Source organism: Scardinius erythrophthalmus, assembly GCF_964197995.2.
Source record: "Scardinius erythrophthalmus genome assembly, chromosome: 20".
NCBI classification, from domain to species: Eukaryota; Metazoa; Chordata; class Actinopteri; order Cypriniformes; family Leuciscidae; genus Scardinius; species Scardinius erythrophthalmus.
Window position 1 is genome coordinate 34,134,123 of NC_138240.1, and position 19,778 is coordinate 34,153,900.

The 19,778-nt window shown below is 43.1% G+C and overlaps 1 protein-coding gene across 5 annotated transcripts in view; it reads right to left on the reverse strand.

The window, feature by feature from the left end:
* Window positions 1–19,778, reverse strand: part of rnf122 (ring finger protein 122) — a 33,761-nt gene that overhangs the window by 6,613 nt on the left and 7,370 nt on the right. For 3 of the 5 annotated variants that reach the window (XR_014028999.1, XR_014029001.1, XM_081349850.1), the window contains exon 2: window positions 8,027–8,183. Coding sequence is in view for 2 of the 5 variants with exons in the window: in XM_081349850.1 (XP_081205976.1) it covers window positions 8,027–8,183 (157 nt within the window). In the remaining 3 variants the exon portion in view is untranslated. Of the gene's footprint in view, window positions 1–8,026; window positions 8,184–10,071; window positions 10,203–19,778 lie in introns of those variants that run through there. The other 2 variants (XR_014029000.1, XM_081349851.1) reach the window with 2 other exon arrangements.

The window sequence follows — 19,778 nt, forward strand, 5'->3', positions numbered from 1 at the left end:
GATAGGATGGGATAGGGTGGGGTAGAATAGGATAGGATAGTATAGGATAGGATAGGATAGCATAAGATAGGATAGGACAGGATAGGATAGGGTAGGATAGGATAGGATAGGATAGGATAGCATAGGATAGGATAGCATAGGATAGGATAGGGTAGGGTAGGATAGGATAGGATAGGGTAGGATAGAATAGGATAGGATAGGATAGGATAGGATAGGATGGGATAGGGTAGGGTAGAATAGGATAGTATAGGATAGCATAGGATAGGATAGCATAGGATAGGATAGGACAGGATAGGATAGGGTAGGATAGGATAGGGTAGGGTAGGGTAGTGTAGGATAGGATAGGATAGGATAGGATAGGATAGCATAGGATAGGATAGGATGGGATAGGGTGGGGTAGAATAGGATAGGATAGTATAGGATAGGATAGGATAGCATAAGATAGGATAGGACAGGATAGGATAGGGTAGGATAGGATAGGGTAGGGTAGGGTAGGATAGGATAGGATAGGATAGGATAGGATAGGATAGGATAGCATAGGATAGGATAGCATAGGATAGGGTAGGGTAGGGTAGGATAGGATAGGATAGGGTAGGATAGAATAGGATAGGATAGGATAGGATAGGATGGGATAGGGTAGGGTAGAATAGGATAGTATAGGATAGCATAGGATAGGATAGCATAGGATAGGATAGGACAGGATAGGATAGGGTAGGATAGGATAGGGTAGGGTAGGGTAGTGTAGGATAGGATAGGATAGGATAGGATAGGATAGGATAGGATAGCATAGGATAGGATAGGGTAAGGTAGGATAGGATAAGATAGGGTAGAATAGGATAGGATAGGGTAGTATAGTATAGTATAGTATAGTATAGTATAGTATAGTATAGTATAGTATAGTATAGTATTGTATATTAGTGTTGTCAAAAGACCCGGTACTTCGGTACAAAATTTTTTTTAAACGGCATGGTACCAGGTTTTCTCAAACCCGGTATTTAATGCGGGTGCATGCCCGAAGCACGTGCAGTTGCGTCCTCTTCATAAAAGCGCTGAGACATGGCGACCGGCGGTGCTGCTGATGTGCTGCTGATGTTTTTACGCGTGCAGTTTAGTTATTTCAAATGGCAATACATGTAGAAGCGTGTAATCATAATAGAAGCGGTGCGCTCGTTTTCCCATGCGCGCCTATGTTCATGGATGCATAGCAACGACAGACGCCACGGGAGAACAAGCGATTGTGGAAAGGAGAAAGCGGTGCGAACTGCGCTCTCCATGATGACGAGGAAGTATTAGCAAAGAATTAATTGATTTCTAGCTCTTGCATTAGCTTTACTACTAGATATATTTATGGAGATGAGAAATAAAAAGCCGTCATTAACATCAGTCCGTCAGAAAAGCAGTTCTAGTTTTATTCTTGGCTGGATAACTCTTAGCAGGTTTAAAAAGCCCTTTTAAAGGAGAACTTGGTAACTTTTTTAACTTAATAAAACTGTCTAGAAATCATTTGGATGGTTAAACAACCTGTTCTGGTGATATTGGGGACATTCCCCGCTCCCCCCAGCGTTCCCAGGCGGAAAACCAACCTTGCAACTTGGGGACTACCGTCCCGGCAAAATAGAAATTGGAAGTCTCGTGAGAAGCGAGAACGAGAACGAGCGCGAAACACGAATCGCTTTACGGCAATTCAACATAAACACACACGCATGTATGATGTATTACCAGATTACCCACCTTGGTAGACAAAGCTCCACACGATTCAGTTGGCTTGCTCCGATCAAAACAAACGCACATGAGCAGCGGTAGAGAGTTTTTTACGACCGTGTTGTGACATATACGACCCCCCACAGCTGTACGGGGAGCTCGTGGGGAAAACATGCGACAACAAAAGGAAAAATCAGCGAAGAAGTGACTAGAGTTCGCTAGAGTTGCCGAGTTCTCCTTTAAAATTAAATATGAATGCAGTTTTAGATTAAATTACAGTCAAGTCAAATAAAACAAGTTTTATCTTCTGTATAGTTTGGTAACGCTACAATAAGATACCATTCATTAACATCACTTAATGCGTTATCTAACATCAACACATTGAGTAAACAATATATATTTACAACTTTAATTAATGTTTGTGAATGTTATTTAATATAAACACTTGATTGGTCATGTTTGTTCACTTCATTTATTGTGCATTAAATAATGTTAACAGAAATAATGTTAACTTTTGATTTTAAAAATGTATTTTTAAATTAACCCCAAGGAGAATAATTGCGACAGTATATAGGCCTAACTATTGTTTATTGTTAGGTCATTTTATGTTATCTAACAAATGGAATCTTATTGTAAAGTGTTTTTAATACTACAGTTTCCATTTTTGTAACTGTGATATACACTTTAATATAATTATGTAAATTTAATCTAAATTAAGCTTTGGTGGCGAAATTGGTACAGAGAACCGTGGATTTTCACTGGTATTGGTACCGAATACTGAAATTTTGGTACTGTGACAACACTATAGTATAGTATAGTATAGTATAGTATAATATAGTATAGTATAGTATAGTATAGGATAGGATAGGATAGCATACTGTCGGATAGGATAGGATAGGATAGGATAGGGTAGGGTAGGATAGGGTAGGGTAGGGTGTGGTAGAATATATGGTATATGAAGTGTTTGATATATGCTTATAGGATAGCATAGGATAGGATAGGATAGGGTATAGGGTAGGATAGGATAGGGTGTGGTAGGATATATGGTATATGACATGTTTGATATATGCTTATAGGACAGGATAGGAGAGAAGAAGGATAAGATCGGATAGGATAGGATAGGATAGGGTAGGGTAAGGTAGGATAGGATAGGGTAGGATAGTATAAGATCGGATAGGATAGGGTAAGATAGGATAGGATAGGATAGGATAGCATAGGATAGGATAGGATGGGGTAGGGTAGAATAGGATAGGATAGGATAGGATAGGATAGGATAGGATAGCATAAGATAGGATAGGTAGGGTAAGGTAGGATAGGATAGGATAGGATAGGGTAGGATAGTATAGGATAGGATGGGATAGGGTAGGGTAGAATAGGATAGGATAGTATAGGATAGGATAGGATAGGATAGCATAGGATAGGATAGGATAGGATAGGTAGGGTAAGGTAGGATAGGATAGGGTAGGATAGGATAGGATGGGATAGGGTAGGGTAGAATAGGATAGGATAGTATAGGATAGGATAGCATAGGATAGGATAGGTAGGGTAAGGTAGGATAGGATAGGGTAGGATAGTATAGGATAAGATGGGATAGGGTAGGGTAGAATAGGATAGGATAGGATAGGATAGGATAGCATAGGATAGGATAGGATAGGATAGGATAGGATAGAATAGGATAGGATAGCATAGGGTAGAGTAGGGTAGGATAGGATAGGATAGGATAGGATAGGATAGGATAGGATAGGATAGCATAGGATAGGGTAGGGTAGGGTAGGGTAGAATAGGGTAGGGTAGGATAGGATAGGGTAGGATATTATAGGATAGCATAGGATAGGATAGGATAGGATAGGATAGGGTGTGGTAGGATGTATGGTATATGATGTGTTTGAAATATGCTGATAGGATAGGATAGTATAGTATAGGATAGGATAGGATAGCATAGGATAGGATAGGATAGGGTAGGATAGGATAGGATAGGGTAGAATAGGATAGGATAGGGTAGTATAGTATAGTATAGTATAGTATAATATAGTATAGTATAGTATAGTATAGTATAGGATAGCATAATGTTGGATAGGATAGGATAGGATAGGGTAGAATACAGGTTTTTCTGTATTCTGCGTGTTTTTATACTGTATTAACGTATCTGAAGTGAACTGATGGTCTTTAGAAAAGTTTCTTTGTTATTACGATTGAATCTTTCTTTATCTTTCCTGATAAAGCAGTGTTGCTGCTTTGTGTACAGCCGTTACCGGGGAAACCACTGTTTCTGCCGCTCCTAAAGCGCGTCCTGCTGGCACCTCTTTGTAAACAGCCTTGCAAACCTGTATTATAAATATTAGTGTGGATTTTTCCTATAATATTCACTCATGACAATAAAATAGGATATTATAAGTAAATCTACTGCAGTATTTCCTCTCTCACTCAGTAGAAAATGTGGTTAACACCCATCATGCTTGAAAAAAAAAAAAAAAAAAAACGGTAAAAACCGTGAAACCGGTATAATTTAGAAAAAAAACGTGATGTTGATTTTTGGTCAAACCGCCCAGCACTAGGATAGGGTAGGGTAGGGTAGGGTAGAATAGTATAGGATAGGATAGGGTAGGGTAGGGTAGGGTAGGGTAGGGTAGGATAGTATAGGATAGTATAGGATAGGATAGGATAGGGTAGGATAGGATAGGATAGGGTGTGGTAGGATATATGGTATATGACGTGTTTGATATATGCTTATAGGATAGGATAGGATAGAGTAGGATAGTATAAGATCGGATAGGGTAGGATAGGATAGGATAGGATAGGGTAGGATAGGATAGGACAGGATAGGGTAGGATAGGATAGGATAGGGTGTGGTAGGATATATGGTATATGACGTGTTTGATATATGCTTATAGGATAGGATAGGATAGAGTAGGATAGTATAAGATCGGATAGGATAGGGTAGGATAGGATAGGGTAGGATAGGGTAAGATAGGATAGTGTAGGACAGGGTAGGAGAGGATAGAATAGGATAGGATAGGATAGGGTAGGATAGGATAGGACAGGATAGGGTAGGGTAGGGTAGGATAGGATAGGGTAGGATAGGATAGGATGGGATAGGGTAGGGTAGAATAGGATAGGATAGTATAGGATAGGATAGCATAGGATAGGTAGGGTAAGGTAGGATAGGATAGGGTAGGATAGTATAGGATAGCATAGGATAGGTAGGGTAAGGTAGGATAGGATAGGGTAGGATAGTATAGGATAAGATGGGATAGGGTAGGGTAGAATAGGATAGGATAGGATAGGATAGGATAGGATAGGATAGCATAGGATAGGATAGGATAGGATAGGATAGAATAGGATAGGATAGCATAGGGTAGAGTAGGGTAGGATAGGATAGGATAGCATAGGATAGGGTAGGGTAGGGTAGGGTAGAATAGGGTAGGGTAGGATAGGATAGGGTAGGATATTATAGGATAGCATAGGATAGGATAGGATAGGATAGGATAGGGTGTGGTAGGATGTATGGTATATGATGTGTTTGAAATATGCTGATAGGATAGGATAGTATAGTATAGGATAGGATAGGATAGCATAGGATAGGATAGGATAGGGTAGGATAGGATAGGATAGGATAGGGTAGAATAGGATAGGATAGGGTAGTATAGTATAGTATAGTATAGTATAGTATAGTATAATATAGTATAGTATAGTATAGTATAGTATAGGATAGCATAATGTTGGATAGGATAGGATAGGATAGGATAGGGTAGAATACAGGTTTTTCTGTATTCTGCGTGTTTTTATACTGTATTAACGTATCTGAAGTGAACTGATGGTCTTTAGAAAAGTTTCTTTGTTATTACGATTGAATCTTTCTTTATCTTTCCTGATAAAGCAGTGTTGCTGCTTTGTGTACAGCCGTTACCGGGGAAACCACTGTTTCTGCCGCTCCTAAAGCGCGTCCTGCTGGCACCTCTTTGTAAACAGCCTTGCAAACCTGTATTATAAATATTAGTGTGGATTTTTCCTATAATATTCACTCATGACAATAAAATAGGATATTATAAGTAAATCTACTGCAGTATTTCCTCTCTCACTCAGTAGAAAATGTGGTTAACACCCATCATGCTTGAAAAAAAAAAAAAAAAAAAACGGTAAAAACCGTGAAACCGGTATAATTTAGAAAAAAAACGTGATGTTGATTTTTGGTCAAACCGCCCAGCACTAGGATAGGGTAGGGTAGGGTAGGGTAGAATAGTATAGGATAGGATAGGGTAGGGTAGGGTAGGGTAGGGTAGGGTAGGATAGTATAGGATAGTATAGGATAGGATAGGATAGGATAGGATAGGATAGGGTAGGATAGGATAGGATAGGATAGGGTGTGGTAGGATATATGGTATATGACGTGTTTGATATATGCTTATAGGATAGGATAGGATAGAGTAGGATAGTATAAGATCGGATAGGGTAGGATAGGATAGGATAGGATAGGGTAGGATAGGATAGGACAGGATAGGGTAGGATAGGATAGGATAGGGTGTGGTAGGATATATGGTATATGACGTGTTTGATATATGCTTATAGGATAGGATAGGATAGAGTAGGATAGTATAAGATCGGATAGGATAGGGTAGGATAGGATAGGGTAGGATAGGGTAAGATAGGATAGTGTAGGACAGGGTAGGAGAGGATAGAATAGGATAGGATAGGATAGGGTAGGATAGGATAGGACAGGATAGGGTAGGGTAGGGTAGGATAGGATAGGATAGGATAGGATAGGATAGGATAGGATAGGATAGGATAGGATACTTCTATGATATTAGACTGCGTAGCCTATAATAAAAGATAATGAATTTCAAACCTGAACCAAACATATTTTTATTAAGATCAACAGTCTGTCATTAGTCTTTAGTCTGCCACAAAAAAAAAGAGATTGAAATCATGACCTCAAATGTCTTGTGAAAAAAAAAAAACAATGACTGTTTTAAGTAACAGTGCATAAATCAGACCTTTCAGTATAGCCTAACGCTAATAAGCTTAAACGAAAATAACAAAATAATTGTGTAGCAAAGTATTTTTTTGTACACAGTGCCGCGAACAATCACTCCTTTACGCGTGCATCACTGTCCTCGCGGCTGCAGCAACTTGCGCTCTCTTCATCAAGGCTTAAAACAAAAAGGGGACAAAAAGGTCTTATTGTCTTTGTGCATATAGATTAATTAGATAAATGAATAGAAACAATAAAACTTTAAATTCACACAGCTATAGCCTACCTAGGTTGTGGAGGCCCGACATCAGCATATTTCATGGAGGTTTTCACTGTTTCCAGCACTCCTGTCTTTCCCAGGATCTAGATTCGCGCCTAAGGTATTTTTTTAGAACTTCAAAAAAAGAAACAAAAAAGATTCTGCAGCCAATGAGCAGTCGGCGGGGGCTGGTTGCAGGACGACTCAACCTCCGCAGACAGTTTTTAATGTATATCAGACAATAACTACTCAAGAATTTGCTTTAGTATAATTTTCGGGACAATTAGGGCCAGATTCGGGATTCGGGACAACAGTTTAGATTTCGGGACTGTCACGAATATTTCGGGACGTCTGGTCACCCTACTGTCAGCACATGATATGTCAGAACATCTGACGGGACAAGCCGCTTTAAACCATACGTGTTATAATCTTACCATTGATTTTAAAGTCCTTAATATAAAGCATGGATCATGTTTAGGACAAACTGGATGATGAAGCACTCTCCCCGCAGCAGATCACTCTGCGTCCTCCGCTATTTTTCAGATGCGCTCGTATCAAACCACTGTATATCCATTAAAACGGTATTGCCTCGTTCCACATCGTTTCTTAAAAAAAGATCGATGTATTGTACAAACTCGATATACCGCCCAGCCCTAGTAGGATATATGGTATATGACGTGTTTGATATTTGATTATAGGAAAGGATAGGATATATCAGATGGGAAGGATATAGGGTATGGTAGGATATGTGTTATATACGATAGGATATTGGAAAAGAAAAGAAACAAAAATGATAGGATATAATATATAAGGAAATAAAGAAAAAGAAAAAGAAAAGAAATTAACTTCAAAGAAAACGCTACAATACCATAAAATATAACTGGATTGTAAAGTGGATTGGCATATTTTGATTGATATTTGAAGCAGTTTGCATTGTCCTGTAATACCATCGTTCACTTATTAACACCCATCAAATGTGTTGGTGACACGAGCCGCTCTGACGTCTACATGTGTGCTGTGAGAACAGCAGATTCCTGTTATAGATAAGATAGATATGCTTGTGCACCTGTCCTGTGTGTGCATGAGATCAGATTTACCTTATAAAATAGCAGCAGAATATGAGGCTGAGAACGAAGACAAAGATGCCTGTGCCAAAGATAACCATATAGATATTGAGAGGCAGGTCCTGGAAGCTGACGGATGGCATAGTGCAGGTCTTATTGGAGTAGATCAGTCCCAAACCGCAGAAGCACCCTATACACACAAGAACAGGGGATTCAGAGGCAGTCAAGTAAAATCTGATCACTAAAACACTATAACAGGAAAACAACACATAATTCAAACAGAACACAATTATCGTTTAATGACTAATCTTAACGTGTTTAATAAGACTTGATTCCACCATTCACTGGCCAAAAACAGTGATTCTTAATGACTTTCACTCAGTCAGGGCTTGACATTAACTTTTTTGCTCAGCATCCGCTGTGACTAGTGGTTTTCCAAAGTTACTAACCACTCAGCATTTTCACTGGCCACAATTTTGACATCGATACCATGGGGAAAAACTGCCATATAGATATTTTTGGCAGCCGGAATATTAGGCTGCTGTCACTTTAAGACCTGACGCACGGATCCATTATACTGTTACACATGCGTTATCTCTCTCAACTGTTTGTGTTCACTTAAAACTGACTGTGTTTATGTGAATACTCACCAAGGATGGTATTTTGACATTATTTTGTGTGTGTTTGACAGTTTAAGAGCAATAAGCAGCGAAAAATAACTCAACTTAATACTGAGAGGCGGCTTTATGTGCCGTACTTTGGGTGTGAGCATAAAATCGGTGCAAAATTATGCTGAATATGCACAATCCCAAGCCAAAACTCAAGCTCTGTTACACCAACAATATTCATCCAGAGCAAATGAAAGGATTGAGTGAGGAGAGACAGGTTTGTGTGTCACTCGCTTACGGAGAGATGAGAGAAAGAGAAAGAGTAGCTGGTATCATGTGTCTATTCTGCGGAAATGAGTATTGGAAGCGTCTCAGGTATTTCAGTATCAATATGTATTGAAAAATCGATATTTCTGACAACACTACATTGCACTTAGTTTATTATTTCAGATTCCTTTTTTTAAAAACTAGGATTGAAAAATTTACATATTATATATAAAATTCAACCCGCCAAAGTGTCTAGTAGGAGTGACTGCGTTACACACCACTGCTGAAACACACACACATTTGACGGACTGGTGGATGTTAATATCAAGCCCTGGTCATACGTTTAGATTCTCCGTAAGAGGAAACACAAGTGTGTGAACTGACCGCTAACAATCTGTGCATCATTAAAACTTGTCGTGAAAGATTAAATGAGCCTGCAGAATCCAGCGACCCTTGAACCTCCCGATGGGAAAAGAACTGTGCTTAATAAAAGCCTAAATTAAATCTGTTCATCATATAAAGCGATGAACAGATTTAATGTAGTCAATACGAGTCTTTTCAGAAAATTTGAACTAAACCGCTCAATTCATATGGATTAGTTTTACAATCCCATTACGAACTTTCTGAAGCATCTCTCAGATTTCATTCAAATATCTTCATTTAAGTATCAAAGATGAAAGAAAGGTTAGGAACAACATGAGGGTGAGTAATTAATGACAGAGTTTTCAGTTTTGGTTGAACTATTCCTTTAAATAAATGACAAGGATGGCACTTGGTATTCTTGATCCCAGTTGACAACTGAAACAAATAAACAGCAGCTTTTTCATTTCTGCCATCTCTGGACCAACGGAAATCAATACCACTGTCATTTAACATCATTTCTGCTGAAAGTGAGACACGACTCCCTCAAGTAGAGTCAGAGGGAATCGATAGTCTCTCCACTTCATTCTCACACTCCCATAATAACCTCAATAACTCGAATAGAGACTTTTAAGAATATTATTTCCCCCATTCCAGTTCTTGTTTAATGCGAAAATATTACCAAATGCCGGCAGATGATTCCCAGTCAACTGTCTAGTCGATCACCAATCTGCTCTTTTTCTTATAGGCTATATCTGTCACGGTTCATGAATTCACTGTTTCCTTCTTGTCTCGTGTACTTGTTGTTATGTGTGTGTGTGGGTGTGTGCGAGTGGGCGTTACCGCTCTGATCAGCGCATCAGCGATCCAGCTGATCTCACTCTCATCACAGCTGCAGTCAATCCATTCACCTATAAAGTCTCACCGCACTTGTCTCTCTTTGTCAGATCGTTGTTTTGGTGTCTTCCGTGTGTGTGTATCCAGTCCCCGTCGGAGTTTCAGTTCCTGTCTTGATTTCCTGTTTGGTGTTCACTGGTTTTCGTTCGTCATCTGGATTTCTTCACGATTCGTCATCACATCACTACACCACCGGATTGCTGACCATCTTGTCCCTGCGTCACCCAACCTGAGAGAGACTTGTTCATCTATTCCAACCTGAGAGAGACTTGTTCATCTATTCCAGCCTGAGAGAGACTTGTTCATCTATTTTCCTCAATAAAGAGTTTTACTTGCATTATTGCTTCCGTCTCATTGAGCGTGACATAACGATCTGACCTTGTCAATGGAAGCAGCGAGTAATCCCTCAACTTTGGATGAGTTTGTAAACTCCAGCATTCAGCGGATGGACAGTCAGGAGAAGAATCTGAATGATACGGCCCGGGCTGTTCAAGCTTTGGTGACGCAGGTGTCCGAGCTCACCCAGCAAATTCAACATCTGCGAGCTCCCACTGCGCCACCCACACCGGCCGTTCCCCCCACACCATCAGCGAGCGCCTCCCAGTCGGAGCCCCGCCTACCTGTTCCGGAAGCATACGCGGGTGAGCCCAACTTTTGTAGAGCTTTTCTGACACGTTGCTCGATGCATTTTGCCCTCCAGCCCAGAACTTTCTGCAACGAGAGTGCCAAAGTGGCATTTGTGCTGACCTTGTTGACTGGGAGGGCAGCTCTATGGGGGACGGCGGTGTGGGAGAATCAAGACCCTTGCTGCGCCTCGTTCCAGACACTCGCCGCCGAAATGAAACGAGTTTTCGACAGAGCGGTTGCCGGGAGAGAGGCGGCTCGGATGCTCGCGGAACTTAAACAAGGAGAGAGGTCAGTTTCAGATTACTCGATTGAATTCAAGACCTTGGCGGCTGAGTGTCAGTGGAACGAGGAGGCGCAGTGGGACATGTTCCTGCATGGGCTGGCTGACCGCGTCCAAAGAGAGATCTACGCCCTGGACCTTCCTACTTCCCTTGATGGACTGGTGGAATTGGCACTTCGAGTGGATGCACGACTGACTAGGGTCGAGCGACGGATGCTACCCAGCCGAGGATTAAGAGGAACTGAGAATCAGCGGTCCAGCGGCAGGGACGCGGTCAGCCTCGTCGACGATCACGAGCCCATGCAGGTCGGTCGAGCTCGGCTTTCCCGGGAGGAGAAGGAAAGGCGGAGATCCCAAGGCCTTTGCCTGTACTGTGGCGCCGCAGGACATTATGCTTACAACTGCCCGGTAAAAGGCCAAGCCCGGCAGTAAGTATGAGGCTACTGTCGGGTGGGATCTCCGCTGAGAAGACCTCATCAACATCTACGCTCCTCCCGGTAAGACTAAGATGGTCAGCCCACAATCACGACTGTCACGCACTGGTGGATTCAGGGGCCGAAGGTAATTTCATGGACCATTCATTTGCACTCAAGTTCCAAGTTCCCATCCAACCACTCACCCACAAGATCGCTGTTCATGCACTCAACGGCCAGGATTTACCCACCATTGCACTCATCACCGGACCCATCACACTCACCACATCTGGCAATCACACTGAGACCCTTTCATTTTACATACTGGACTCACCTCTCGCACCTGTTGTTCTCGGACATCCTTGGCTCATCAATCACAACCCCAAAATAGACTGGCAGAAGAATTCAGTATTGGAATGGAGCAGTAAATGTCATGAGTCCTGTCTTGTGTCTGCCTGTTCGTCTGTTTCTGTTTCTGTGTTTCAGGAGGTGGCAGTGGATTTGTCTAACGTGCCCGCGGAGTACCAAGACCTGAAGGAGGTGTTCAGTAAGTCTCGTGCTGCTTCTCTTCCTCCGCATCGTCCCTATGACTGTGCCATAGAGTTATTGCCAGGTAAGTCTCCGCCTAAAGGCAAGTTATATTCGCTTTCTGTCCCAGAAAGGGAGGCTATGGAGAAATATATTTCTGATTCTCTAGCAACGGGGTTCATCCGCCCTTCCTCTTCTCCAGCGGGGGCGGGGTTCTTTTTTGTGGGGAAGAAGGACGGATCTCTGCGACCTTGTATTGATTACCGGGGGCTGAACAGCATCACGGTAAAGAATACTTATCCTTTGCCGTTGATGTCTTCAGCTTTCGAGAGGTTACAGGGAGCATCCATCTTCACTAAATTGGACTTACGTAATGCTTATCATTTGGTCCGCATCAGGAAGGGGGATGAGTGGAAGACTGCTTTTAACACCCCCAGGGGGCACTTTGAATACTTGGTCATGCCTTTTGGGTTGTCCAACTCCCCAGCAGTCTTCCAGGCACTCGTCAATGACGTGCTGCGAGATATGGTCGATCAGTTCATATATGTCTACCTGGATGACATATTGATAGTTTCCTCTTCTCTCCAGGAACATGTGCAGCACGTTCGACGAGTGCTTCAGAGGTTGCTAGAGAATGGGCTTTTTGTCAAGGCGGAGAAATGCGTTTTTCATGCACAGTCTGTTCCTTTCCTAGGGTACATTGTGTCGTCTGAGGGAATACGTATGGATCCTGACAAGGTTAAGGCTGTGGTGGATTGGCCAAGTCCAGATTCCCGTAAGGCCCTACAGAGGTTTCTGGGGTTCGCTAATTTCTACCGGCGGTTTATTCGCAATTTCAGCCAACTAGCCTCACCTCTGACTGCCTTGACCTCCCCCAGAACTACGTTCAGGTGGTCAGACGCAGCTGAGGCTGCGTTTGCCAAACTGAAGGGCCGCTTTGTTTCAGCCCCCATCCTCATTGCCCCTGATCCAGCACGTCAGTTTGTGGTGGAGGTCGACGCGTCAGAGGTGGGGGTAGGTGCAGTGATTTCCCAACGCTCTCTCACAGACGACAGGATGCATCCGTGCGCGTTTTTTTCTCATCGTTTGTCCCCTGCCGAACGAAATTATGACATTGGTAACAGAGAGTTGTTGGCAGTCAAGTTAGCGTTGGAAGAATGGCGTCACTGGTTAGAAGGGTCGGGGGTGCCTTTTATCGTCTGGACCGACCATAAGAATCTGGAATACATTAAGACTGCCAAAAGATTGAACTCCAGGCAGGCTCGGTGGGCACTTTTTTTCGGACGTTTTGATTTTACTCTCTCGTACCGCCCGGGTTCTAAAAACATCAAACCCGATTCTTTATCGCGCATTTTTGATCGTTCCGAACGCCCGTCCACTCCCGAGTGCATTTTACCGGAGACTCTATTCATCTCCACACTCGTATGGGAGGTCGAATCGAAGGTCAAGAAGGCCTTAGAAGGGGTAACGCCTCCGCCCGATTGTCCACCGAACCGTTTATTTGTACCGGAGGGATTACGGTCTGACGTTATTCAGTGGGGGCATTGTTCCAACGTGGCTTGTCATCCAGGAGTTAGTCGTACCAAGTTTTTGGTCAAGCAACGATTCTGGTGGCCGCTTATGGCTCGTGATGTCCACAGTTTTGTTTTGGCTTGCTCTGTTTGTGCCGTTGGTAAGACCTCCAATCGACCCCCAGATGGGTTACTTCAACCGTTGCCTGTCCCTTCGAGACCCTGGTCCCATATTGCGCTAGATTTTATTACCGCCCTCCCGCCCTCCCGAGGCTACACGGTAGTTTTGACCGTGGTGGACCGGTTCTCGAAGGCGGCCCATTTTATTCCCTTGCCCAAATTACCTTCAGCCAAGGAGACAGCGTTGATTGTCGTTGACCACGTCTTTCGCTTACATGGCCTCCCGACAGACGTGGTTTCCGACAGAGGACCCCAATTTGTGTCCAAATTTTGGCAAGAGTTTTGTAAATTATTGGGAGCGACTGTCAGTCTGTCCTCAGGGTTTCATCCCCAGAGCAATGGTCAAACTGAGAGAGCCAACCAAGATTTGGAGAGGTCGTTGCGATGTTTGGTCTCCAAGAATCCTTCCTCATGGAGCCAACAATTGTCAATGGTGGAGTACGCCCACAATACATTACCAGTGTCGTCTACGGGCCTGTCTCCGTTTGAGTGTAGTGTAGGTTACCAGCCACCAGTTTTTTCTAGTCTGGAATCCGAAGTCGCGGTTCCCTCTGCTCACGCCTTCGTCCAGAGGTGTCACCGCACTTGGACTAGAGCCCGTGAGACTCTACTCCAGGTGGGGGCGCGCACCAAGGCCAAAGCCGACCGCCACCGGTCTAGGCCTCCCGTATACGTCGTTGGTCAAAAAGTGTGGCTTTCTACCAAGAACATTCCTCTACGCTCCGTCTCTAATAAACTTGCTCCCAAATTTATCGGCCCGTTCACTGTCACCAAGATCATTAGTCCGGTGACAGTCCGCCTCAAACTCCCTCCAGTGTACAGGAGGATTCATCCCGCCTTTCATGTTTCCAAAATAAAGCCTGTGTTTCGTTCTTGTATTAATCCGCCTGTCCCGGTTCCCCCCCCGCCGCGGCTCGTAGAAGGGGAACCTACATATTCGGTTAACCGTATTCTGGACTCAAGGCGGAGGGGACGCGGTTTCCAGTACTTGGTGGACTGGGAAGGTTACGGTGCGGAGGAGAGAAGTTGGGTACCTGCTAGAGACATCCTGGATCACTCCCTTATTGATGATTACAATCGACAGGTAAGGGAGTCTGGGGACGCCCGGAGGCGTTCCTAGGAGGGGGGGTACTGTCACGGTTCATGAATTCACTGTTTCCTTCTTGTCTCGTGTACTTGTTGTTATGTGTGTGTGTGGGTGTGTGCGAGTGGGCGTTACCGCTCTGATCAGCGCATCAGCGATCCAGCTGATCTCACTCTCATCACAGCTGCAGTCAATCCATTCACCTATAAAGTCTCACCGCACTTGTCTCTCTTTGTCAGATCGTTGTTTTGGTGTCTTCCGTGTGTGTGTATCCAGTCCCCGTCGGAGTTTCAGTTCCTGTCTTGATTTCCTGTTTGGTGTTCACTGGTTTTCGTTCGTCATCTGGATTTCTTCACGATTCGTCATCACATCACTACACCACCGGATTGCTGACCATCTTGTCCCTGCGTCACCCAACCTGAGAGAGACTTGTTCATCTATTCCAACCTGAGAGAGACTTGTTCATCTATTCCAGCCTGAGAGAGACTTGTTCATCTATTTTCCTCAATAAAGAGTTTTACTTGCATTATTGCTTCCGTCTCATTGAGCGTGACAATATCAGCTTGATAAACATATTATCCGTTGCTTTTTCCCAAACACTTTATATTAAATGTTTTTGCCCATATTTACCATAGAATTTTGGTTTTATAAATTATTTGATCATAATTAATTTTCAGAATAAATGATTTAATAATGAGATAATTGTATACATGCATAATATTTGTATTATTAATTAATGGTATTATCTTGGTATTTTTATTATTGAATTGTATTGTATTGTAAGTACATGTCAAGTCAAGTCAAGTCAAGTTTATTTATATAGCGCTTTTCACAACACAGGCTGTATCAAAGCAGCTTCACAGCAATAGATTAGAACAATACATCAATGTTTGTTTCTAGTGGAACGTCTACGTTTGGTAATGCTGATCAATAGTATCGTTGATTGATTAATTAAATTAAATATCCCCAACTGAGCAAGCCAAAGGCAACAGTGGCAAGGAACCGAAAAACTCCATCAGGTGACCTAATGGAGAAAAAAAAAACCTTGGGAGAACCCGGGCTCAGTCGGGGGCCAGTTCTCCTCTGGCGTTTATATGCTAGAGGTCGGATTTAACTGTAAGATTAAAAGTATTATATGAATGCCTGGCTGAAGAAATGCGTCTTTAATCTAGTTTTAAACTGGGAGAGCGAGTCTGAGCAACGAACAGTATCCGGAAGACTATTCCAGAGTTTTGGTGCTAAATGTGAAAATGCTCTCCCTCCTTTGGTGGATCTGGATATCCTAGGTATGACCAAAAGCCTCGAATTTAGTGACCTTAAAGAGCGCGATGGATTATAGGGCGATAGAAGATCCGTTAAATAGACTGGAGCTAAGCCGTTTAGGGCTTTATAAGTCAGTAGCAATACCTTGTAATTAATACGGTAGGGCTGCACGATTTTGAGAAAAAACCTAATTGCGGTTTTTCTGACAAATATTGCGATTGCGGTGCGATTTTCGATTTTTTTGGTTTTATTTATTTTAAAGCTTGAGTAAGCAAACTGTACTTTTTATGTAATTTATGTAATAAATATAACCTTATTGTAAAGTGTTACTGATTAGTTATACACCGATTCAGACGTCTCCTGAGTTCACTGTTGGAAAGATCAGTTGTTTTAACCATTCATTAAAATGAATCGGTTCAAAGGAGTCATTAGTTCGCGAATTGGACGTGTCATGCGCGTTGTGTGATTATCCCAGCAGTTAGGACATGGACATCCAAGATTTCTGTCAACACAGAAAACATTTCATCACTGGATATTTTTTTAGTTTAATTAAAGTTTTTTTTTTTTTTTTTTTTTGGTCAGTTAAATGTCCGGAATGCTTTTCAGTTCAATTTATTTAGCACGATAATTCAGGAAAAAAAAAATCTCAGAATGATCCACATGAAACTTTGGTCTTCCGACCTTTTACCACCGTGTCGATTTATTTTGATTAATATGTGCGAGGGAGAGAGAGCAAGACAGCGCTTAGTTTGGAGACGGTGAAGTAATTGTTTACACTTTCGCCTGGCTCCGAAGAGAGAGAGAGAATGCGCGCGCGCGACCGGCTCTCTCTCTCTCTCTCTCTGCTCGTTCTTTCAGTTAAACATGCGCCCTGTCACTCACAAGCGCAGCAGTTCATCTACATTACTCACCGATCAAATAAGACTTTGGCGGGACAAAAATTCACTTTGGCGGGCGCTAAAACAAGTTCAATGCAGAAAATTCATGCGTGAATTTAACTTAGTAGGCTACATGACCATGCACTCGCACAAATGCGACCACATAAAATTTTAACTCGCACATTCTCAAAAAATGGTCGCAGTCTGGATCCCTGCTGTCGGTGGTGATTTTTAAGATGCTGGTATAGATTGGTAGTGTTTCCTCTGGATCTGGCCACGGCACGTCGACATATTTTAGCACTCTTTTGCTCCACGTCGTTCTTCGCAAATCCAAAATAAGTCCAAACAGCTGAAGTACAAGTGCTCTCCCGTCACCGAAGAAGTGCCTTCTGCTTTGCTGCTGCCAGAAAGCCGGTGCACTGCATACAACCTTGTAACTTTCCATTGCCATTTCTAATTGGCCAGCAAGCCAGGAACGCGAGATTCGACCATTTTGATTGGCTAATAGGTTTGTCACTCAAATGTCAGAGGCGGGGGAAAAAACCTCAGACTCCTGAGGTTAGGTTATTGCGGGAGTTAAAACCTCAATATCGATGCGATAAAGGTTAATCGTGCAGCCCTATAATACGGGACTTTATAGGTAACCAATGTAGTGATGATAAAATCGGTGTTATATGATCATATTTTCTTGATCTAGTTAGAACTCTAGCGGCGGCATTTTGGACTAACTATAGCTTGTTTATTGAGGATGCAGGACAACCGGCTAATAACGCATTACAGTAATCTAGTCTCGAAGTCATGAATGCATGACCTAACTTTTCTGCATCAGAAACTGATAGCATGTTACGTAGCTTAGCAATGTTTCTAAGGTGGAAAAAGGCTGTTCTTGTTACATATGAAATATGATTTTCAAAAGACAGGTTGCAGTCTAATATAACACCCAGGTCTTTTACTGTAGAGGATGAAGTAACAGGACATCCTACTATGTTAAAGTTGTATTGTGAGAGGTTTTGTGGGTGGTTTTTTGAACCGATAAGTAGTACCTCTGTCTTGTCTGGATTTAATAAAAGAAAATTACGCGTCATCCAATCTTTTATATCTTTAACACACTCTGTCAATTTGGATAATTTAGCGTTTTCATCCGGCCGTGATGAAATATAGATTTGAGTGTCATCAGCATAACAATGGAAAATAATTCCATGTTTCCTTATAATATTTCCAAGTGGCAGCATATATATTGAGAATAATAGAGGGCCTAACACAGATCCCTGCGGCACTCCATAGTTTACTGGAGTTATGATAGATTTTTCTCCATTTAAATAAACAAAATTGTCATGATTCTGCCTTCTTGTCTCTGATTTTCCCTGGTCTTGAGGCAGGATCATGACAGGCCCATGTTTTGTGTGTAAGCACATGGCCATTTGTTTGGCTGTGTGCTTGCGTTGTCTCGTCATGTAACCCCGCCCCCTTGTTATCTCATCTTGTTATCATTATTGTATCATTGCCGTCACCTGTTTCCCTCATTAGTTTCTCCCTATTTAATCCCCTTGTGTTTTCTGTCCTGTGTCGGTTCATTGTGAATACTGCTGTGATGTTACTCTGTGAATCTTGCCTGTGCTATTATTTCATGTGAGTCATTGCAAAATAGTTCCTGTGAGTATCCTGTCTTCGTTACGAGTCCTGTGAAGATCCTGTTTGTGTATTTGCTGTTAGTTAGTGTCTAGACTTCTGTCAAGTTTATAGTCTAGTTAGTATCCTCAGTCTTGTCTTGTTTTACCCCATTGTGGGCTTTATTTTCCCCTTTTTGCCTATAATAAATCGTGTTTAGTGTACTTTGTCTGCGCCTGGGTTCTCCTTCCTCATCATCATAACAGAATGAACCGACCAACAAAGAACCCAGCAGACAGTAGGTCCTCTTTTGTCGAGCATAACCCTGACGACCTTGCACAATGGTGGCTGAGGACTGTTTCTGATGCTAGGAATGGCAAGCTGCCAATTCCTTCCCAGGGGGAGCGGTCCCTGAAGGAGTACGCCCGGGTCGCGAGTGAGAGGAGGTTGTTCCTACCTGAGATTCTCCTCAACCGCTACCTCATTGCGGGTCTCAACGCTCCTCCACCCCTGGCAGAACGGGAGAAGCTGGTTTGCTGCCCGTTTGGTGAGATGGTGAATTGTTTGTCGCAGAGGGAGTTGCGGGATTCCACCTTGTCGTCACCATCACCCAAGCTGTCAGTGATCCCGGAGGGTCGTGTCCTGGCTGTGGTTACCCAGGGGAATCAGGCTGGTTCCACTTCTCCTGAGGCCCCTTCTGCTCCCATTGTCCTCCATGGTAAACGAGGGAGACGAGTTTCCTGGGATTCCCCGTCTGAGTCTTCCTCGACCGAGTCAGCGCTGCCCGAGAACGCCATTCCTGCTCCTGTTGCGGTTCCAGCTGAACATCTCCAACTGGTCGCTAGTCCAGCTACAGATTCGGCTTCGCGTTCAAAGAGAAAGAAGAGGAGAAAGGGAGCCTCTCGCTCTTCATCTCTAGCTGTCCCAGGCGCTGTTCCAGAGCCCGCTACTGCAAGCGCTGTTCCAGAGCCCGCTACTGCAAGCGCTGTTCCAGAGCCCGCTACTGCAAGCGCTGTTCCAGAGCCCGCTACTGCAAGCGCTGTTCCAGAGCCCGCTACTGCAAGCGCTGTTCCAGAGCCCGCTACTGCAAGCGCTGTTCCAGAGCCCGCTGCTGCAGGGGCTATCCCCGGATCTGCTGAGAGAGTTGCGGCCGACTTAGCAGCTAAAGAGATTCTTCAAGCTGTTTCTGCCCCTAAGACGATGCCTGTCGTCTTAGCTGCTCGAGCCGTATCTGACTATCTTAGCGCTCTTGTCAAGATCCTTGATGTCCCTGCCTGTCCT